The 24819-nt window shown below is 30.1% G+C and overlaps 1 protein-coding gene and 1 long non-coding RNA gene across 3 annotated transcripts in view; one reads left to right on the top strand and one right to left on the bottom strand.

Annotated features, from left to right (window-relative positions):
- Nucleotides 1-4010: 4010 nt before the first annotated feature.
- On the bottom strand, nt 4011-13793 carry LOC148173801 (uncharacterized). Its single transcript, XR_015770169.1, has 3 exons — nt 13706-13793; nt 5219-5329; nt 4011-5152 (listed from the first exon to the last, which is right to left on the bottom strand). It is a non-coding gene; the product is annotated as an uncharacterized LOC148173801 (long non-coding RNA).
- The window catches only part of LOC148173798 (protein lin-28 homolog), a 41164-nt gene continuing 21603 nt past the window's right edge, over nt 5259-24819 (top strand). The window contains exons 1-2 of one of the 2 annotated variants that reach the window (XM_088037033.1): nt 5259-5322; nt 5479-5549. In XM_088037033.1, the coding sequence (XP_087893159.1) occupies nt 5486-5549 (64 nt within the window). In that variant the 5' untranslated portion in view covers nt 5259-5322; nt 5479-5485. Of the gene's footprint in view, nt 5323-5478; nt 5550-20571; nt 20699-24819 lie in introns of those variants that run through there. The other variant, XM_088037034.1, reaches the window with a different exon arrangement.

Genomic DNA, 24819 nt, shown 5'->3' with positions numbered 1-24819 from the left:
CACAACTTGTGGAGAATATTTTAGGATTTTTCTGATTTGTTTGCTCGACTATACAAATAATTTTTCGGTTAAATTAAAGTATAATTCTGAAATTAGTATCATACAAGGTGTTTATAAATGTTTCTAGCATCAAGGGTGGCTCTGGAATTCCTGTCATGCGCTATTTTGCCGCTTTGTTTTCATAGTGAATATAACTGACGTTTCAGTTACAGTTTTGTGTCTAAGTTTTTGATTTTCAGGTTTTAAACCACAACTAGAACAGTTTATTTCTGAAAACTTACTTTGCTCCATGTTTGTGGTTAACTGCAAATGTCAGTTGAAAAATCGAAACCCACATTTGTAATAAGCGGGAAATTTCTTTGACATTTCATAGCCACCCTTGATGCTAGAAACATTTATAAACACCTTGTATTAATAGTTTTAATTTAATTTTTTAATTTCTTATACAAGGCTGGCGCATTTTAATGATTGCAAATTAAACATTCATTTAAGGCGCACGTGTAATACAAACTTTTATTTAATTTTGACCACCCTAAGCCCCAAAAATAGTGATTCAAAGTTCACATTCGAGAAACGTCAGAACTGACAGCTACCAAATAATAATAGTTATTTATGTACCAAGGCCAAAAAGTGTGTCTTTTTTGGCCGAGTCTGTTTTTAATGACCGGGGCGACAGCCGAGGCCAGAAAGAAGGCGAGGGCAAAATGGCACTTTTTGGCCGTGTTACACACAAGATTTTTTAGACGATATCATTAAATTTACAAGTTAATTAATTTTTATTTATGATTTATTGATTTAATCATTTATAACAACTAAATAATTGTAATTATTTATGAATTCTTCAGAAAAGTTCATATTTCCTTTATTTACATTTACAGTTTCGGCATGTGTGGCTTCACAATTTGTATGAATTAGGTTTGAGGTGTTTTTTGATGTTGTTGCAGCAGCACTGCTAGACATGTTCATTTTCAATTCAACACGTCTTTGTTACACTTCACATCAGTTTGGCGATTTGATTTTACTCAAATAATTATAAAAGTGGGCGTAATGTCGGTATCATGATATAATATGCAAACTATGGATAGATGGCGCCACCATTAATCGGTCAAAAATGTTTGCGGCCAGAAAAGACTTACTTTTAGGCCGCTTTTGAGACCCAAAAATTCCATTTTCAGTTGAAGTCGGCTAAAAAAACTTTTATGAGCGTAAAAATTCGTCTACAATATCAGGTGTGCATGTGCAGCGACTCTGGCGACGGTGTTTGTTTGTTGCAAACAAGCTAAAAATTGTCAAAAATTCAAAAATCTTGCAAGATTCCGAAGAAATAATGAAAAACTTGCTTCCATTGAAGAGTCGAGATGCTTATAAAAAAGCAGCAAGGCGTTAGCATAACCGTGGTTTCAAAACAGCAAAATTTTCATTTAGCTTGTGGATTAAAATTTTTTACCGCTAGCGGATAAACCAAAGCTGTTTGAATGTCAAAATTGAATAAATAAATATATTGCAGCATAATTTAGGATGGATAGTTAGCTATACTCCAGAAATATTTCAATTTTTTTTTTAATTACAAGGAAGCTGACAGTAATAAAATTGACACTTAAATCCCCAAATCTGATACCCGTTTTGCTCAGGCAGGCTTTACGGTTTTTGCACGCTCAAATTGGCTTGCACAAACTAAGTGGTGCTGCGCTATTAAATCGTTACGAAAACGCTAGCAATTTGTGCATAAGCGTGTAATCGCTTCTAAACACATTTCATTTGTGCAAACTGATTTGAGCAAACGCGTTAGTGCAAATGGCTTCAGTGTGTAAACGCGACTTTATAAGCGATTTACAAAAGGTTTAATTGAATTAAATTAGAATTAAATTCGATGTTAAAATGACACGTGATTAATTTTCCACCAACCAAATGTCAGTAATGATCAATGTAAACACGTTACTAATCGTAACCAAATCAATGAGTAAACTGACGTTTAGAGATTTTTAATTTTAATTTAGAGATTTGCTGTTCTAATGAGCTGTATATCTGTAAACGTATGTCTTGGTATGTGTCATTCCCGGACATCTGTCAATTATTGGACGTTTTCGTGTGAACTTCACACATACGCCACCCGACTCGATAAAAAATTCATTTGATCACTCTGTATATGAAGCAGCAATGTAGTTTTAGAACATTTCAAGACAAAATTTCAATCTTTTCTAATGACGCTTTCTCGTTACATTGAAAATTTGACATTTTACTTCATATACAGGTGGTCCACAATGAGCTTTTTTGATATTTTTCTCAAAATCCTCATCCTTGGTTGAAACAACGTGTCCTGAATTGCAGCAAATTGACCGCTGTCAATTTTTAGAAGATGATTAGATGAAAACTGTCTTGAAATGCAAAAAATGGAACGCAAAACTAGGTGTTCTCAGTTTGACAAGGTCAAATTACTTGACAGAAACAAAACTGTTCTTTGAAATTTCAAAGCCAACTGATGATGAGTTTTCGAAAGTATGCTTATTTTAAATGCTTATTATAAATATATTATAATTTTTGAATTCTACATCCAAACTGCGAGTCACTTTGTGTAAAATGTGGTACATATACCTAATTTGTACCATTTTAAAGACAACTTGATTCTTCTAAAATAAAACAAAATTCACACAACAAATAAAATTATGTATAATTAGTGTAAACATGCGAGCAAAAAAGTTTAATTTCACTTTCAAGATAAATAAACTATGATCTATTCAATACAGCGACGTAAATTAGAAAATAACATATTATGTGTAGTTTGTAGACAGTTAATTTTCGGTTACTTTAAAGTAAAATAATAATTTTGTATTTCAAATAGAACACCCCAAATGTCTCAAAAACAAAGTTTTTAATTAATTTCCTATGCAGTTTTGTACAAGGTGTTTATAAATGTTTCTAGCATCAAGGGTGGCTATGAAATGTCAAAGAAATTTGCCGCTTATTACAAATGTAGGTTTACATATTTCAACTGACATTTGCAGTTAACCTCAATCATAAAGCAAAGTGAATTTGGAAAAAAAAACTGTTCTATTTATGGTTTGAAACCTGAAAATCAAAGACTTGGACACAAAATTGTAACTGAAATGTCATTGACGTGAGTGACATTTTAAGTGTAATTAAACATAGTTATATTTACTATAAAACAAAGCGGCAAAATAGTGCATAGCAGGAATTCCAAGGACACCCTTGATGCTAGAAACATTTATAAACACCTTGTATCTCGCTCAAAAATTGTTATACAGGGTGTTTGGTAAGTAAAAACCGACTCTTACCTAGAGAATCAGAAACAGATCTAAGTGAAAATTTGCTTTCTTTGCATTTCTTGTCAAAGTTATAAGATTGTAAAGTTGACCAATCAGGACTCAAAAAATAATTAAGGGTGTGATTAAAAACATAGTGGTTTGGTTTTGACAAAAACGAGAGTGCCAAACAACTGTCGCAATTGACATATTAGTCAGTGGCGGCACAATTGTACTTGAAACTGAAGATTTAAGTAATCATAGGATCATTGTGAAACTGTTTAGCACACCTTGACAGATATCTGACAGCGTACGCCTGTCAGGTGTGACATGTGTGACATTTTGTTCCACGAAATAAATCTGGAAACATCGAATAAAAAAATCGATGTTAACTCAATTTCAACAAGAGCACAATTATATTGATTTCTAATACATCGGAGAAAACATTGATTTTGAAAAATAGTAAATAAAAAACTCAATTTAGGATAGTTTATGAAAAACAAAAATAAAGAAAATTCTTAATAAAGCAACAAAATAATAAGCAAATACGAGAAAAACAAAAATAATTGAAAACCTTAAGTAATAAACAAATTATGTAATAAGTAAACAAATTATAAAAAAACAAATTCGAGATTAATAAGAATAAACAAAATTTTAAAATATTATTCCCTTAAATTAAATTCCAATCTTATTTATAAATATCACCAAAATCAAGAGTGTAAAATAAAATCTATTCATCGAAAAAATATAAGTGTTTATTAAAAATCGATGTTTTTTTCGGCAAAACCAATATTAATAAGAAAAAATCGATGTAAAAGTCCCAGATTTACCACGAAATTACTTGATTTAATAAATTTTTGAAATATCCAAACTGACACGTGATTGGTTATTTTCACGTCCTTCCACTGTTTACAAGAAGTACTGTACAAAAAAATTCTTCGAGATTTCAATTACTACCACCTTCACAACATTGCTGTTGCAGTTTGGTGCTTTACTTACCAAACACCTGTATATTTTAATTTTGAATTTGCAATACTACCAAACTACAATCTTGCTTTTTTGATAGTTAGTTGGCAAGCTTATTTAATTATCTTTTTAATCATTTTTAATCTACTTTAGAAAATTTGTTGACTACGGTAATAATGATTGTCTGCAAAATGTCTGAGTTGTTTTTAAATTCCTCTGAAACTTCAATTGAGCAAACTGAACTTTGAATTCAAAATTTGAATCTGAATTTATTGAGCACCTTTTTAGAATTAAATGTAAATATGAATCTAATAAAATGTAAAAGACAAAGTTTGAGTGAGAATGAGTAAAAAACACCAATAATGAATGACCTCTATGGAACAGTGAACAGTAAAAAAAAACTTAGAATAACTTGGAAAGTTTTAACAAAACTTCTTTTATTTTATAATAACGCCGCCTCATTTTGTAGTGCCGAAAGGCCGCAGTATTGTCACATTGATTATTGAACACGATATTTGAAACAAAGTGGAAGAATGAAAGTTCAATTTTATTTGTTCCTTTCATTTTTCTTTAGAACCTGTAGTTGAGGCTTTGAGAGCCTGCGAAATGTTTTCATCATTATTTTTTTCAGTAAATAAAGGCCAACAATAAAAGACACACATCACCGCAGGAGTACATTCCACCCCGCCAGTAAAAAATCCCAATTAGTTTTAATATCCCCCGTATATTATTAACGTGCACAAGACGCCACTCTCCTTTCCTAGAATCCGCCCAAGTCATAGCACGCTGAAGGCTGGATTTCAAGGGGCTGCTTTCGAGATAAATCACCAAGTATTTTGAGATTGGGGGTCCGCAGCGTGCGTATGTTTGGGGTGGGGGTGTTTCTCAGATTAGTGCGTGGTCCTCGTGCCGGCCGGGTAGCTGCTCTAGGGTGATAGGCGTTAGATTGTCATGCCCCTGTAGAAAAATATCTAGTGTTTGTTTTTTTTTACCTGTGTTTAGCCCGTGTCGTTCCTCTGTCTTCATTTTGAAACGGCGGATGGTGTGATTCTTTCATCGCTACATTTTTTAGGTTGACACGAAATTATACTCGAAGGTGAGATCTAAGACAAAGTGTTATCATTATAAATCACCTGTTAAACAGATTGTTTCTAAGGGTAAAGCGCATGTATGGATTTCTGTATTTATAAAACAAAAGGTTACGTCTCCAAGAAAAATTAAACCTCCGCATTTTTTTCTTTCTCATTTATAGGTTCCTTATGACGGTTGTAACAGCAGATGAAGACAGTGGAGTGGAAATGTCACATCCTAGAGCTGATAATGGTAAGTTTCATGTTTTTTTCACAGTTTCATGTACTTAATTAGATAATAATAATAACAATAACTGAGTTGTTTACTAGCTAAATCATTTTTGTGCAGCTTAGCGAACAACAATCTCACAAAGAAAATGTTACATTACTTCAAAAAAGAATAACACTGCGCGTTGAAATTTTTAACACATCATTGCTGTTTGGAAAGATTCTTCCTTTCTCGAAATTGTCAGCGCATTTTGTACTTTTACATGTAAAAATAATTGAATTTTTCCTTCAATCAAAGAATATTTATAGAGGTTACTACCTAAAATTTGCTTGTTAAATCTGTTAAGTTACAAAATCGTAACCGATTTTGAAAATGTTTCTCATTTCTCAAACTCTTGTAAATCAGTTATTATTCAAACTAAATCCTTTAGATTTGTGAAGATTTACTGTCTAAAAATTGTTTGTTAGATCTGTTTCATTCCAAATTATTCATAAATAGAAACAGATTTCAAGTTTTTTTTTATAATTTTGGAGTAAGCAAATTTTTCAGATTTTTGTAATAACTCATGTAAATCAGTTAATAATCGAACTAAACTCTTGAAATTTGATACTACCTAAAACTTGCTTATTAAATCTGCCAAGTTACAACATTATTGAAGTATAAAACAGATTTTGGAAATGATTATCATTTTAATTTTGAGTTTTCTTTAAAACTCTTGTAAATCAATTATTACTCAAACTAAACCTTTGAAATTTGTAGAAATTAATATCTACAACTTGCCTGTTAAATCTGCTTAATTACAAAATTATTGATAGCTTCAAACACCTTTTTAAAACTTTTATCACCTTAGAGTAATCAAAATGTTAAGAATTTTTGTAATTTATGTAATGAATTTATGTAAATCTGTTGTTATTCAAACTAAATCTTTGAAAGTTGTCGATACTACTTCATAAAGCGTTTGTTAGGTCTGCCAAATTACAAAATTGTTGAAGAATCTAAACACATTTTGAAAAAGTGCGCAAAATTTTGAGATTTTTTTGAAACTCTTGTAAATCAGTTATTATTTAAACTAAATCCTTTAAATTTGTAAAGATTTACTAGCTAAAAATTGCTTGTTAGATCTGTTTCATTCCAAATTATTGATAAATGGAAACAGATTTTAAGTTTTTTTATAATTTTTGAGTAAGCAAATTTTTTAAATTTTTGTAATAACTTAAGTAAGTAAATCAAACTAAATTTTTGAAATTTGATACTACCTAAAACTTGCTTATTAGATCTGCCAAGTTACAACATTATTGAAGTACAAAACAGATTTTGGAAATGATTATCATTTAGAGTAGAAGATACGCAAAATTTTGAATTTTCTATAAAACCCTTGTAAATCAGTTATTACTCAAACTAAATTCTTGAAATTTGTAGAGATAAATACCTACAACTTGCCGGTTAGATCTGCCTAATTACAAAATTATTGATAGCTCCATACACCTTTTAGAAACTTTTATCACCTTAGAATAAGCATAATTTTAAGAATTTTTGTAATATCTCATGTAAATCAATTGTTAATCGAACTAAATCTTTGAAAGTTGTAGATACTACTTCATAAAGTTTGCTTGTTCGGTCTGCCAAATTACAAAATTGTTGAAGAATCTAAACACATTTTGGAAAAGTTTCTTATTTCGAGTAAAACAAAATTTTGAGATTTTTTTAAAACTCTTGTAAATCAGTTATTATTTAAACTAAATCCTTTAAATTTGTGAAGATTTACTCTCTAAAAATCGCTTGTTAGATCTGCTTCATTCCAAATTATTGATAATTAGAAACAGATTTGATTTTTTTATAATTTTAGAGTAAGCATTCTTTTCAGATTTTTGTAATAACTTATATGTATAAATGAGTTACCAATCGAACTAAACTCTTGAAATTTGATACTACCTAAAACTTGCTTATTAGATCTGCCAAGTTATAACATTATTGAAGTGTGAAACAGATTTTGGAAATAATTATCATTTAGAGTAGGAAATACGCAAAATTTAGAGTTTTTTTTTTAAACTTTTGTAAATTAGTTATTACTGAAACTAAACTCTTAAAATTTGTAGAGATTAATACCTACAACTTGCTGTTAGATCTGCCTAATTACAAAATTATTGACAGCTCCAAACACGTTTTAGAAACTTTTTATCACCTTAGAGTAATCAAAATTTTAAGAATTTTTGTAATACCTTATGTAAATCAGTTGTTAATCAAACTAAATCTTTGAAAGTTGTGGATACTACTTCATAAAGCTTGCTTGTTAGGTCTGCCAAATTACAAAATTGTTGAAGAATCAAAACACATTTTGGAAAATTTCTCATTTTGAATAAAGCAAAATTTTGAGATTTTTTTAAAACTCTTGTAAATCAGTTATTATTTAAACTAAATCCTTTAAGTTTGTGAAGATTTACTATCTAAAAATTGCTTGTTAGATCTGCTTCATTCCAAATTAGTGATAAATAGAAATAGATTTTAAGTTTTTAATAATTTTAGACTAAGCAAAATTTTCAGATTTTTGTAATAACTTATGTAAGTAAATCAGTTACCAATTGAACTAAATACTACTTGCTTATTAGATTTGAAAAGTTACAACATTATTAAAGTATGAAACAGATATTGGAAATGATTATCCTTTAGAGTAGAAGATACGCAAAATTTTGAGTTTTCTTTAAAACTCTTGTAAATCAGTTATTACTCAAATTAAACCCTTGAAATTTGTAGAGATTAATAGCTACAACTTGCCTGTTAGATCTGCCTAATTTCAAAATTGTTGATAGCTCTAAACACCTTTTAGAAACTTTTAACCCTTTAGAGTGAGCATAATTTTAAGAATTTTTGTAATATCTTATGTAAATCAGTTTTTAATCGAACTAAATCTTTGAAAGTTGTGGATACTACTTCCTAAGACTTGCTTGTTAGGTCAGCCAAATTACAAAATTGTTGAAGAATCTAAATACATTTTGAAAAAGTGCGCAAAATTTTGAGATTTTTTTGAAACTTTGTAAATCAGTTATTATTTAAACTAAACCCTTTAAATTTGTGAAGATTTACTAACTAAAAATTGCTTGTTAGATCTGTGCTTCATTCCAAATTGTTGATAAATAGAAACAGATTTTAAGTTTTTTATAATTTTAGAGTAAGCAGATTTTTCAGATTTTTGTAATAACTTTTGTAAGTAAATCAGTTACTAATCGAACTAAACTCTTAAAATTTCATACTACTTGCTTATTAGATCTGCCAAGTTACAACATTATTGAAGTATTAAACAGATTTTAGAAATGATTATCTTTTAGAGTAGGATTAAAGCAAAATTTTGAGTTTTTTTAAACTCTAGTAGGTAAATCACTTATTAATTAAACTAAATCCTTTAAATTTGTAAAGATTTACTATCTAAAAATTGCTTGTTAGATCTGCTTCATTCCAAATTATTGATAAATAGAAACAGATTTTAGGTTTTTTTATAATTTTAGACTAAGCAAATTTTTTAGATTTTTGTAATAACTTATGTAAATCAGTTACTAATCGAAGTAAACTCTTGAAATTTGATACTACCTAAAACTTGCTTATTAGATCTGTCTAGTTACAAAAAAAAATTATTTAAAATAACATAACAAATTTTGAATTTTTTTAACCAACGTCAAAAAATCATAATTTTTCACATATCTGGGATTTGAAAATTTGGGGAATGAAAATAGAATGTTTCTTAATTCTGAAATAACAACACATAAAATGATCCAACGCTGCACCTTTCTATTATTCTTTTTATAAAATTAAAAATGCATTTTGTTCAAAAATGAACTTGGCAACTTAACAACTTAAGCCGACGTTTAATCTATAAAATTCAAAATAACATTAAGAAAAAAATCTCAAATTACATTCATACAATTTTCGGTTGCATCTGGGTTGGTTTTATAAAAAAATTATAAATAAATAATAAATAATTTACCGCTGGCTCTTGTCTAGAATGCGGCAGCCGGTTCATCCAGTACACTTCCAAGTAATAAACCAACTGTAATAAAATAAAAATTGTCTTAAATTTTAATGAAGCCAAACCGCTTCATCCACAATGCACTTCGCCATCGTGCATTTGTAGGCCACTTTCAAGCTGGTGCATTCTTCCTCAGGAATTCGGGCGATGGAAGGGAGAGAGACTTGCCTAATTAAAAAGCAAAGACCGTTTTTAACTTCTTACCGTAATAAAATTTCCAGAAAAGTCCGTCCGTCTGTACACACAAACCAATCCGAAATATTTTGTCAAATCCAAACGACCTTCACCGAAAGGGTCTGGGCTCATTTCTGGGAATCGCCCTTTCTAGTCGTGCGGCAATATTGCCCGAGCGGCAAATGGAAAATTTTCCTGTTTTTTCAATATTTTACGCATCGTTCGATACATCTCTGTGGCAGTAGGCGTTAATTCATCGTGAAATCTTATTTTGTTGGATCGCTACAACGTGGGTTTTATTCCAAGTGTTGTCATACTCATAATAGAGTTATTTCCGGTGCGTCGAACGCAAAAACAGGCGCAAAAAACGCGAGAGGAAAATAATAGGATCTGTTTGTAAATGTATGGCGTACTTAAGGGGAAATGAAAATTTTCTATCTTATTTTCGACGCCCATATTTGTGGGTTACTTTAGTTTTATCACCAACACGGTTTGGTTGTTGTTTTGATGGTGTAAACAGGTCATTTTACGCGAAGATCAACCTTATCGGAGAAACGTTTTCGTTTAGGTCGCCACCAGTGGCGGAGAGATTAGGCGCTGAAAGTTTATTTCATTCGGAGAAATAATCAGGTAAAAATTGAGGTTGATAACGATAATAAAATAATAATTAAAAAAATTAAGATATTTTATTTAAAATTTTCTATTTAAAGAATAAACAAATTTAAACAACTGAATGAAAGAAAGCACAAAGTGTTAAGATCTGAAGGATAGGCAAAGAAATCTCCAAAAATTAAAACATTTGTTGCAAATATTTAAAAAAAAACCCTAAAATTTCCAATGAATTTTGAAAAGCTATAAATAACAATTAAAAAAATTAAAATAAAATTCTAAATAAAAAATAAAAAAAAACAATAATGAGAAACTGAACAAATATAAAAACATCTAAAATTAAAAAAATAAACAATGTTTGCTTTAGAAATAAATTAGATGGTAAAATCTCTTGCAAACATAAAAGAGCTAATTTTTACTAAACGATGAAGATAGATTGGAACAAAAAAAACTATTAAAATGAAAAGATTGTATCGGTGAAATTAAAAGTATGAACAACTAAAGAAAAATATAAGAAATCTTCACAAAATAAAAATATTTATTGTAGAAGTAGATCAGAGTCTAGAATTTTTGAGAAATTTTGAAGCTCCACTTGTAAATAATCGAGAAATACTTATTGAACGGTTAAAAAAGTTGAGATAACATGAAAAATTATACTGTCAAGTACAGATAAAGAAGAAACAAAGAAAACCACAAAAAATTAGAATGACAACTATAGAAAAAACTCGATTTCCAAAATTTCTGACAAATTTTAGTGGTCTAGATTATCAGGAAATTAAATAATTAAAAATTAATAATCCACTAAATTTAGAACTCTAAAAAGAAAAAAATAAGTACCAATATATTAAAAACTGAGAAAAACATTAAAAAATCAATGTTTGCTTCAGAAGCGGATCTTGCAGAAGTTCTTGCAAATTTATATAAAGATTTTACTAAAAGTTTAAAGAGATTGGAGGACAGAACAGAAAGTGTGAATATCTGAATGAACAACAAATCTGCACAAAATCATCAAAATTCTTAGAAAAATTCGCTTATTTCGATGCAAAACGACAATTTCTCGCTGATTCTCGCCGTTTTCTGGCTTGAATTCGCAAAGAAGAGCTCGAAATCTACAAAACCACCAATTTTTATCAAGATTCAACGCCTCAATTGCAAGAAAACAGCAGAAATCTGCACGAAATCATCAAAATTCTTAGAGAAATCCGCTTATTTCGATGCAAAACGAGTTCCTCGCTGATTTTCGCTGTTTTCTGACTTGAATTCGCAAAGAAGGGCTCAAAATCTACAAAACCACCAATTTTTATTAAGATTCAACGGCTCAATTGGAAGAAAACAGCAGAAATCTGCACGAAATTATCAAAATTTTTAGAAAAATCCGCTTATTTCGATGCGATTTCTCGCTGATTTTCGCCGTTTTCTGGCTTAAATTCGCAAAAAAGAGCTCGAAATCTACAAAACCTCCAATTTTTATCAAGATTCAACGGCTCAATCGCAAGAAAACAGCAGAAATCTGCACGAAATCATCAAAATTTTTGGAAAAATCCGCTTATTTCGATGCGATTTCTCGCTGATTTTCGCCGTTTTCTGGCTTAGATTCGCAAAAAAGAGCTCGAAATCTACAAAACCACCAATTTTTATCAAGATTCAACGGTTCAATTGCAAGAAAACAGCAGAAATCTGCACGAAATCATCAAAATTTTTAGAAAAATCCGCTTATTTCGATGCGATTTCTCGCTGATTTTCGCCGTTTTCTGGTTTGAATTCGCAAAGAAGAGCTCGAAATCTACAAAACCACCAATTTTTATCAAGATTCAACGGCTCAATCGCAAGAAAACAGCAGAAATCTGCACGAAATCATCAAAATTTTTAGAAAAATCCGCTTATTTCGATGCGATTTCTCGCTGATTTTCGCCGTTTTCTGGCTTAAATTCGCAAAAAAGAGCTCGAAATCTACAAAACCTCCAATTTTTATCAAGATTCAACGGCTCAATCGCAAGAAAACAGCAGAAATCTGCACGAAATCATCAAAATTCTTAGAGAAATCCGCTTATTTTGATGCAAAACGACAATTTTTCGCTGATTTTCGCCGTTTTCTGGCTTGAATTCGCAAAGAAAAGCTCGAAATCTACAAAACCACCAATTTTTATCAAGATTCAACGGCTGAATTGCAAGAAAACAGAAAAGAACTAAAAGAGTATTTGCTATAGAACTGAGTCAGATTCTAGAAAATTTAGCGAATTTTGGATCTACATAGTCTCGAAATACTTATTAAAAAATTAGAAAAGTGAAGATAACAACAAAAGTCATACAAATTATCAGAAATTGATGAAGAAAACTACAAAAAATTAGAATGTCCGATTCAGATAAAGCTTAAAATCTAAAGTAGAATTCACTAAATGAATGAAAAAAAAACGGGAAAAAACACAAATATAAGAAACGTAAAAAAAGCAAAAAATTTACTAAAGGCTCAATGTTTGTTTCAGAAAAGGATCAAATTCAAAAATTTTTGTAAATTTTTAGAACCGAGAAAATTTTACTAAAGGTCCAAAGAGGAGAGAGAATTGAGGAAAGAGTACAAAGTATCAATAGAAAAAGAACAAATTTATAAAAAAATAAAATAATTGCTGTATAAGTGGATTAAATTCTATAATCTTTGGCAAATTTTAAGGAACTATTTAGCTTAAAAATAAGTATTGAAAAATTAAAAAAGTGAAAGTGAAGACAACAAGAAGAAACAAATTATGAGAAAGTGAGGAAGAAAGCTATAAAATCCACTAAATTTAGAACGAAAAAAGGCAACTATCAGAAACTGAAAAAAAAGTACAAATCCTTCAATATTTGCGTCAGAAATGAATTATATTATAAGCAAATTTTAAGGAACTAGAACATTTTTACTGAAAGTCAAATTAAGGAATAAGGAACTAAAATTCAAAAGTTGAGATTGAAATGGCTCGGAATCTCTGCAAATTTCGAAGATTTAGATATCTAAATATTGGAAGAAAACAGAGTATGAATAACTAAAGGAACATCAAAGAAATATACAGATAATTAGAATATGTGGAAAAATCTTTGGCTAATAAATTCTGAGGTTTCTTATTTGTTTAGATATCTACTTAAAAGACGGTAGAGTTAAAGACACTGAATTTCAACGTCCATTTAAAATTACATTTTCCACTGTTAAAGACTAGTTTACATTATTTTATTCTCTGTCAATAAAAATGCACTGGCCGCAACGGTAGCACAAGTTTTGTTTGTAAGATACAGCTAAATTAGTATTGTACAAAACAACTTTTTTCACTTTAATCACAAAATTCTTTTCTAATTTCGATTACCATCTCAATCTAAATCTTTATTGCTCACAAACAAAAAGAAAATTTACCTCAAAACCGATTGTTCCATGTAGAATAAGTCGGTCTAGTTTAATGCGTAGTAAACATACGTTGTTATCACCATCTGCACCAAAATCTGACGAAGTTTGAATATAAAGCGTACATGCATTTCCGCTTTATCAAAGCCGGTACCCAGTTAAAGATAAGTTATCTGTTATACATGATGCATTTCGTAACATATTTGGGGCATAATATGGCTCATTCATATCTATATTTTATCATGACGTGGTCCCCGAACTTGTTTGTTGTTTACAAAAAAATATCTAACGAATTTATTGTTGAAAACGACAGTAGTAAGTTTAAACTGTGGTTCATTGACGACGAATGTACTCAGTCGTAGTAAAAAAACAAGAAATTTCTGATTGTTCACACTTTCTTTGCCACAAAAACCTCGTCGAGTGTGAAAAAGCCAACAACGTTTGATATTTGGATGTTTGCAACGCACGGACAATCTCATCTTTTTCCTCTATTGAAATTTAATTGAAAATCGGACGATAAACCTTATCAAAGACGTCTTTATTAATGTAGAAAAACTGGTTTCTTTGAAACGAAACTCAAACACATTTTCCTTGCTGTCAGTCCGTTTTTACTTTTTCCAAACAGTTTAATATAATTTGGAGTTATAAATCGGGGTGCGCCATTACAAGTTATAGGGCGTCTCTAGGCAACCACCAATCATATTCGGCGTCGTTTATGACGTCACTAATGCGAATTTTCAGCGAGGGTGTGTAATCAATACCGTAAAATATTAATAAAGGGAGCTGAAGGGATCGCTTGGCCATTTTACAATGGCCGAAAGTTCTTTTGTTCGTTCGGACGTTGCAATTTAATTTATTATAAATTGCTATTGAGGAGGGAATTATTCTTAAAAATCAGTGCTTTATTTCTTATTAATCAAATGGAAGATAATAACAGAAAAGGCTGTAGAATATTTTCTTCAGTTGAAAATTCTCGTGTGTATTTAAGATAAAGATCAATCAGTTTTCGCTAATACTTATAAAATGCCAAATTTTCATTTTAATGCGTTTTTTTTGACTGAATTAGGAAAAAATTTTGTACGACACATGATGCAAAAGTTTTCTCACACGGCGTGTTGACACTTCTAGCTCTAATTTCATAAACACCTAGTTTTACCTATTTTCTATTTCGGTGTTTTAAGAGTTTTTCTGTGCCACTGTTTTGTGAGTTGGTATTCCTAAGTTCACTGCTTGTCAAAATTATAAAATTTGGTACAATAATAAATGTAATTTGTTGACATTTGATTGATGTTTCACCAGTCTAACCGTTCTAGTAAAATAAAAATTTAGATAAAAAAAATGGATAAAACTCATGGTTACACGTTTGACTCAGGCGGCATTTGCTAGAGAGTCATAAAATCGTAATAGTGCAAAATTTGTATAAAGCTTTTTAGGCTGATAAACCATCTAACTAAAATCTAACTAAAATTACATACATTGTGTTTTTGATCTTTAGCAGCCTTAAGGAATTGAATTGACAATTTTTATTTTTTTATAATGATGAAAAGAAAACACCTTTTACCACTTACTTGGAACACCACTGACAAAAATATCCACCTTAAACAACAAACCTTGGATTGTTGCTAAGCAATCAAGATTATATTCTTTAATTGAGTGGCGAACTAAAAATTTTGACCAAATATTCGATTAATTTTATCTCGAAAACGAAAAAACTTTTATTTACAATATTTTTTGTCAAATGATTCTACTTGTGTTCACCAATTACCGTGTGGATTTCAAAAACACCCTGTATAACAATGCTAAATAGATAGAGCCCCAAACAAAATAATTTTTATTTTAATTTTAAAGATGGAAAAACATCTTGAATGATAAAATAACTTGTGGAAATAATACTTTGATGTTTAATCATTATTATTTTAAAATTTACCTTTTTTTTTAAATACAACTAAATACCCTTGAAGGACTAATGTAATCTGATTACTTTACAGCACCGCTAGAGTTACTACGCACTGTCAGAGCAAAAATCAGAATAAAAGAATCTTTTATCATATGAAAACACCGAAATAATGGCTGCTATTTCAAATTTCAACAATGCTTTAGTATCTTAAATAGATTATAAGTCCCTTGTAGGTATAGGATTTATCGTATCTGACAGTTGATAAAGTTAATTTCATTCATTTTTATTTATTTCGACCATAAATCCATTTTACATCTATGGAATTCTAATATCATATCTATTATTCATTTCATTATACGAAAAGTGATGTTAGGTTCTTTATTTTACATCACAAACACGGGTACCAACCGATTTCAAAGTCCAAGTTGAATAGATTTAGAGAAAATGTGTCAATGTAGCTTCAACTAAATTGCAGTGTTGCAACTTGAAATAATTAGATCGTATGCAATATGCACGTCGTAAAACTACCAGCAACCAACTATACACTAGTGATGTCATCTAAGATACAGAGTGTCTATAAATGTTCGTCAAAGGTGACTTTGAATTCATGCCATTACAATTAGTTTAGGTTAAATCTAGAAACATCGAGTACAAAAAATCGATGTTAAACTAAATTTCAACAAGAGCACAATTACATCGATCTCCAATACATCGATTTTGAAAAAAAGTAAATAAAAAAACTTAATATAGCAAGGTTTATTGTGAAAGACAAAAATAAATAAATTTTTTAATAAAGCAACAAATTAATAAGCAAAAATAAGAAATACAAAAATAAATAAAAACGTTATAACAAACGTTATAATAAATTATAAAAAAAACTAATTCAAGATTAATAAAAAAAACAAAATTTTAAAATATAACTCAGTCTGCTTTATAAATATCACCAAAATCAAGAGTGTAAAATAACATACATACATCGAAACCGTAATTATCGACTTTTAATGATACATCGAAAATAAAAATATATGATTAAAACTCGATGTTTTTTTGGCAAAATCGATATTAATAAAAAATTGATGTAAAAGTCCCTGATTTAGTTTAGGTTGCAAGAAGTGTCCACTTTAACAGTTATTTCTTTATTTAAGTTTGTAATTTTGATGAATTAACTTTGTAAATTTTAAGACGACAAGGTTGGCATCACTTTTCTCAGAATTTGACATTTGCTAATTTTTACGTGAAAATTGCTGTGCATCAAGATGCTCTGACTTTCAATAAATTCGCGTACACTTTAAATATTAACTAACAGTATTTTGATGATTTTTTGGCTATGTGGCTGTGGGATTATCTAGTTATGTCAAACATCATTGTTGGAATTTTGATTAATTTATTGCGAATTTATTGAAATTTAGTTATTGAATGTTATTGAACTGTATCCAGTTTATTAAAAATAAAACTAAAAAAGCCTAATGACTCCAAAAAAAATATATCGAAAATTTAGATAATGTAAAAAGAATAAAAAAATCTAGAAAATACATGAAGAATCTATTAAATTCAGGTCTAACTGGGAGGTTAATTCTAAAGAATCTAAAGAAAATATAAAGAAAATTTTCAGAAAAATCTAAAGATTCTAGAGCAACTAAGAAAAATCGGAAGAAAAGAAAATCCAGAGGATTTACAGAAATTAAAACTCAAAATAATATGAGGTAAATTAAAACATAATTTCAGAAAAATTTGTAGACAAATCTAGAAAATCTGGAAAGAATGTACAAAAATTAAACAAAACCAAAGTATCTGGGAAAAATATAAAAACATTTAGAGACACCAAAGCAAGTTTGGAAAATGTAAGAAGAATCTAAAATGATTTTTTTAAGAACCTAAGATAACTTTGGAGAATTTAAAACGATTCAAGGATCTAAAATATGTAAATTCTAAAATCCCAAAGAACTAGAAACAATCAATTTTAATCAGAAAATTCACAGAGAATTTGAAATATAACTGCAAGAAGAATTAATAAAAAATTTTGGAACCATTTAAAAGGAATCAAAAGTAAAACTTAAGCGAGTTTGGAAAAGAAGAATCTAAAATTATTTTTTTAAGAACCTAAGACAACTTTGGAGAAATTAAAACGATTCAAGGATCTGAAGTATGTAAATTCTAAAATCCCAAAGAACTAGAAATAATCAATTATAATTAGAAAATTCAGAGTGAATTTGCAATATAACTACAAGAAGATTAATAAGAAATTTTGGAAGCATTTAAAAAGAATCAAAAGTAAAACTTATACATCAAATACAAATACCTACATCGTAAAAAACATACTTCAAAATGTTTACCAAAAAGTAACGCCAACTTGATGAATTTTTCATTTAAACACCCGGTATGTACAAGGGTGATTTTTTAAAAACGGCAGGCGTTGTAAAATTTTTATTTATGAACCGAATTCAAAAATTTAAAAAACAAATTAAATGGTTTTTAATTTTCTATAAACTGATGATTTCAAAATTTTTCTAAATGTCTTAGTATCTTTTGGGCGATACTCAACTTTCCTATTTTAAATTGGAACCCATTTTTTTTTATAATTTGGAATATATTAATTTTTTTGATTCAGAAATGTGTAAGATGTTCTACTTTTACAAACAATATTTTAAAAAAATATATCAAAAATGAAAAAATTTAGGCAATAAAAGTTAATAAAATCTAGGTGCATGGTGTCAAATAACACAATATCGTTATTGTAATGTCAAAAAGCAGCAAATAACAGAAAGAACAAGTTTTCTTTCAACAAGATGGGGCTACACCTTACAATGCACAATGCATTTCTCGTAGGTGTCAATTGTGCAATGAAAAAAACGGGATGGCGTTTCAACAGTATTTTAATTAAATTTGGTAGTTGCTTTTTCTGATTTGTTATTATTATTGTCTTTTGTTATTAATAATTTCAAAAAAAAATGCCAATCCTTTCTGTTATTTGCTGCTTTTTGACATTACAATAACGGCATTCTTTTATTTGACACCATGCAATAGATTTTATTAACTTTTATTGGTTATTTTTTTTCAATTTTGATAATTTTTTAAAAAATATTTTTTGTAAAAGTAGAACATTACACATTTCTGAATCAAGAAAATTAATATCTTCCAAATTGTGAAAAAAAAAATATAAGTTCCAATTTAAAATAGGAAAGTTGAGTATCGCCCAAAAGATACTAAGACATTTAGAAAAATTTTGAAATCATCAGTTTATAGAAAATTAAAAACCATTTAATTTGTTTTTTAAATTTTTGAATTCGGTTCATAAATAAAATTTTTTTAAATAATCACCCTGTATAAAGGTTGACTTTAAAAGTCTTTTTGTGATTGAGCTCTTGACCATCGTACACCAAGCACTAATATATGTCACAATACTCATTTGCAAAAAATTACATACATTCTTTTGGATGCAAGTAAGAAAATCAAAATTTAACAAAAGTCAAAATTTTTGAGAATTATAAATGAAATTTAGCAGTTTCCATAGTTTTATATTTTTTTAACAATGATCTGATTATACGGTGTTGCCATGTTCTACAGACAACCCTTTTTTCAAATTTTACATTTTCACTAGGTACATAATAGCACTAATGTTTTATTTATTAAAATTGCTTGTATTTGTTACAAATGATTTAAAACTTCATTATTATGGTTACAGCATTCTTTAAACCTATTAATTTCTTAATAAAAAGGTATTTATCTGCTTGTTTCACCTGGTTCTCTCTTAAGAAGTTAAAACGAAAACCACGATTTTGTATTTCTTTAAGATTTGTTTTATGAATTCGTCAAGTTTATCCGCGATTTACAACACACTTGTATAATCCAAAGAGAAACTAAAGAATTTAAAAAATTCAAACTAAACTGATAAAACAAGAAGAAATATAACAAATTATGTTATTAGGAATAATTACTGCTCAGCTTCTAACCATGAAGATCAATCGCAAAAGTGAAGTATGAAAAAACAAGTCATCTGTACACTTGAGTCATAGAATTTCGATCATTTAAAATTTTAATGAAACAACGTGAGAATCATTTTTTCTTAGAACAATATAAAAATCATCCATATTACCTATAGAAACATAATCTATTGTTTCGTTTTCTTGCCTGCACCCTCCTGGCACCTGTAGATAAAAACGGTGTTACGCCACTGGAATATTTCTACATTCGAAGCTCCTCGGGTTGCACCGGCCCTCGCCAATTTATAAGATGTTTGCTGTGCTTATATTTTTTCAATGGTTAATTTTTGAACGAACTTTTTATTGCAAGATGATTGAAAAAGGGGTCAAAACAGTACCTATCTGGCGAATATATAAAATTGAGTTAATGCGTTTCATTAAAAGCTCATAGAAAACCGTAAAATCCGCTCCTAAATTTGATTATAGAGAAAAAGACTGTCGACAGAAATTGAATTAAGTTTTGCATTCGGTTGATGGAGAGGTTAAATAAATTAACGCACCAGAATTCCTTCATGTAATCTGATTAAACTATACTAATAAACTAATAAGAGGAAATAATCGAATATATTGTCTAATAATATTGACACGGACAATTATGTACTCGCCGAAACGGAATAACAATAATTTAATGATTTAATAGAAATGTTAATTGAGAAAATCTTGAAGAATGCGTGAACCTCTTCAGTAATAAAATTTCCGGCAAATGGTAGCACATCAACAAACCGTATGTTTATTTTTGTTTGTTTTGGCCTAGCGTAATTATCAAAGATATGCGTCCGACTTTATCACTCCTAAGTCGAGGAATTTTATGAATGGTACATAGCTCAACCAGTAAACTATGTAAAAAGAACACGAAATGTAGGCCACGGCAATTTGTGCTCTATGAAAATCGTATAGAAGGGAGAATAGAAATAGTATGCATCAAGCGAACTTTTCATTGGCCCGGATGTTTTTTAAGGTTCCTTCATTCCTAGAGCGGTAGTGTGAATCTAGAAGTCCAAGAGTTCGGGCATTCCGAAATGTAGTCAGTCGTTATGATTTAGAATTTTTTTTTGGTTTTTATAATTTGTTGTTTTTGGTTGTTTATTATTTTTGCGTTAATGGAGAGTGAGCTGGAAAATGGAAAAGGTACGTCAATCACATAACCTTCGATACACATTATCTTAAATTATGCGCATTTCGTACTTTGTTTTGTTTATACTTTACACCAATAAACGCAGTTGTTTACCGAGTTGATTCTGCAACGCGCCACCCCCAATTTAACACTGACGGAAAGTTTCTTATTAATCAAATTTATTACCCCCGCAACTCAATTAATAAAAATGCGGAAAACACTTTCAATTTAGATTTGTGTCTTGATGAACATGTGGCACTTCCATAACAGCGCCGCAAGTACCACATGGTCGAACACCGAAACTTAACCGATTCGAAGATAAAACCGAATGGGAAACCATTTTTTACCCCCAATTAAAGAACCGAAGCTTTTTCTCCTCAACCACCATCTACAAATTATGCGATAAAAAGTGTGAAACCGCCGCTTATCTCCACGTGGGATTTCATAAAAACTTCCCCATTATTCATTTAGTAAAGCTTTTAATTAATCAAAACTTTAACGGCTAATTTTCCCGGGATCAAATCTTTAATTAAGGGCGTTCATGGAAAAACAAGGGTAAGGCGTTTGATTGGTAGATTCTACGCATTTCCGGCAGGTGATTCGTGTTAAGATATGATTAAAAAATTCGTAGAAAGTTGAAATTTATGCGTGAGTAATGCGACTACTACAAAATATTTTAAATGACAATGAATCATTTTAATTGTTATTCATTTAGGCTCGGACGGGCGAGATTGGTTGGATTTTCTTCGTGTTTCTTAAGCGACCTTGGAAAGCGGGCTTAAATAATCGGTAAACAATTTGTGAAATCTGCACTATCCGACGATTCCGGACCAGAAATTGAGGCCATTCCAGTACCTTCTTTTCATGTCTTACAATGGCGATGCACCGGGACTAGGCAGGTCATAGATTAGCCCAAAACGGCATGGGAACGTCCTGGGTCTGTGAAGGGTGGTTTTTAACCCAAACCGAACGCGTTCAATGCACTTTATAATCTATTTTAAGCCTCCAAAGGTAACACTAACGCCCTACGCTTCCTGCGGATGCATCATGAAAAATAAATGCCGCCTCGCCACAGAATGATTACGGGAACAATTAGCTGAAAAACAAAGAATTTTAGAGAGTGTGTAAAAATTTGGCGCACGCCACTGTCCTAGGTAACTAGATATTTGGGCAGGTATTGTTGGAAACTACCCCTGTCAAGCAACCCTTGTACTGGCCCGGCTGCATCCTCAAACGGGCCATTGTAGTAACCGCGGGAAAGTATAACCGCTTCGTCAACGTGTATTTAACTATTCACTAATTTTTTTCTAAGTAGACCTAACGAAAATATTCAAGACAAAAGTTAGAATATCCTGTCTAGGATATTTGTGGTAGGGAAAGAATTTCCAGAAACTTGTTTTTTTAATGAGCACTTCCCCTTTCGTCGAAATGGGTTGGACTTGAAAAAAGGGCGAGTTTCTGCAAATACCATAAAAGCGTGTTTTATGCAACGTTATGGCGGATTTTTTTCAAATTCTTCAAATACTTTACAACCTAATTAATAGCACTAACAGCTTCCTATTTGAGTCACTAAGTATTTTTATGACTAATGCTTTCGATTATAAATGAAGAAAACATTTTGGAATGTTGTTTAATACACGCAGAAGTTAGAAGTTGGCAAAGGTTTTTGAGTTTATTTCCACAGAAATAATGTTAAATTGAACAAAGCTTGCACCCGCTCACATTATCAAAATTCATAGTTCTAGAAGATTGAATTTCACCAAAAACAATTGGAAACAAATGCACACATCAGAATTACACAAATTTGACAGTTTTGTCTTGTAAAGTTGTGATTTTTTCTTAGTTTTCCTCATTTTAAATTCAGTTACATTATTCTAATTAAGATAAAACTAACATTCTAATATTGATTAAACCGATAAATATATGTTTGTTTTGTGTTAAAATAATAAACATTTGTTTTTAAATGATATTTATAAGAACTCTTCACGAATGTTATTAGATGTAGATTCAGTTACGTTTCAATGAATGATTTATGCAAAAAAATAAGCAAGTTATATATGGAATATGGAAAATGCTGAAGGATGACAACGTCCATATTTTGATACTATTGAAAATGTATTCTTATTCTCCTGATTTTATAGTTTCAAGAACGCTAATCAACAAACTGAAAGTGAAAAGTCATTTCTAAAGAAGAATTTAAAGTCCCTTTAGCTCTATCTGGTCAGCATTCAGAGTTATTCTTGAAAAATAAGGTTTTCTTAGTTCACCACGTTCACTTTTACCTTTTTGCAGTTTTACCACAAAGTCACAAAACTTTTTAGCGCATTACTAAAAAGGTAATTAAATAAACTTGCAAACTACAAAAGTCGTCACTATAGAGTAGATTTTAACCTTTACAAAACTATCAGAATCCTCAGCTGTTCGAGATAAACAGACTTTAGATTCGGAATCAGGAGACATTTTTTATTATTCACAAATGACTTTTCACTTCTCCAGCGTAATAAAACCTTATATAGTAATAATGTAGTGAAACGTTTCTTAGTCATATCAAAAAATCATTCATTTAAAAAGTTTTTAAATGATTTTCTATTTTTTTATTACCTGTAGGAACACAAAATATAAAAGTAACGAAGGTTGGCGAAAACAGTTATTCTAAACGTGACAGTTGGCAAGAGTGGTAACTAAATGGGGTGCCACACTTTAAAACTTCAATTTCAAAGTTTCAAATTCGACTTTTACTTTGTGCGATAAAAAAAAGAAAAAGTTGATAATTTTTACATTGCGAGATATCAATTAGATTACTTGGGTAACCTAATAAAAATAAATGGATTTGACATTAATAACAAACTTCAAAGTACAGTCCCAAAGAAAATTCGATATACAGTGTGTCCCAGAGAAAAAAGGCTTATGAAAAATTTCCTAGCTCAAAAAATAATCGAGTTAAGCCAAAAAACGGTAGCCAATCCGGAAGCTAATCTGAATTTGAACATCGGTAACTATGGACACAAAATATCGTCCATTGGTCAGACTCTCGTTGTCTAGGAAATTGGGAGAGCTTTTTACTCCACCTCTAAAATAAGCTTCCGGGATTGGTTGTTAATTTTTAATCCTTTTTCAAATACTATTAAACTTAATCAATTTTTGTTTTTAAATTTACCATCTGTATTGCTGTCGGCACCTCCCCTTGTTCCCTGGGTCATGAGTTCTGGGACACTCTGTATGTAGATCGCTAGTACACTCAAATTTACCAAAAATCTAACATATTTTGATTTTCAAATTTTGTGAATGGGGATATTATGTACTTAAGTTTGTTTTTACTATTGCGCGTTATATGTTGGTGCGCCATTTTTGATATATTTTGTACGTAGATACGAATAGATATGAACAGTAAATGATTACTTTGTAGTTTCACATCCAATATTCAACACAAGCGTCCTTTTATGCTCGAGTACATAAATTTATTTGCTCAAATCCTTTAATGAAATGTTTGTCAAATGCGAAAGTACACTTGTGGCCATAAAATTGTGGACAGGAAGAAAAATAATATGAACCATAATTTATTGTCGTTATGATTAATGTTTAAAAACGTCCAAATTGATTTCTCTACGGCACATAAACATCACTTCATTATCACTAAATAAGATCAAAATGAAATTGTCCAAAATTACATCACCGCAGGTTGTGTAAAATCATATTATAGTTTTGTCTTTTAAGACCAAAAATGCAAACATTTTAATTTTTTTTTTCCTTGTTAACTGGCTTCTTAAATCTATGTCATTATCTACTTCATTGACGTTCTGTTCTCTATTCCACAAAAATTGTTTTATTTTATTAACAAACCCAGAGTGTCTATCGTGGCGATGCTTAAAGTCAAATTCTTCTAGATGCAGAATTCGATCAGGACGTTGTATGTCACATACGGCTGTTCAAAAAATCCTTGAGAAAAAAAAAATTGGGAAACGTTTTTGATAAACCCGAACAGCAAGTCGATTCACACGCTCCTCGCGTTTTACGACAAATAACACGCATTTCTAGACGAAGAATGGCAGCTAAAAGTGGTGATATAAATTCTGCAAAACGCAAAAAAACTGTCCAAACGTACACAAAAAAGACCCTTTTTCCAAAAAAAAATGAT

The sequence above is a fragment of the Gnatocerus cornutus genome, chromosome 5, assembly GCF_029298725.1.
Source record: "Gnatocerus cornutus isolate USDA-ARS CGAHR chromosome 5, icGnaCorn1.1, whole genome shotgun sequence".
Lineage (NCBI taxonomy): Eukaryota > Metazoa > Arthropoda > Insecta > Coleoptera > Tenebrionidae > Gnatocerus > Gnatocerus cornutus.
The sequence above is the reverse complement of the archived record's forward strand: the minus strand, read 5'-3'. Positions and strand labels throughout refer to the sequence as shown.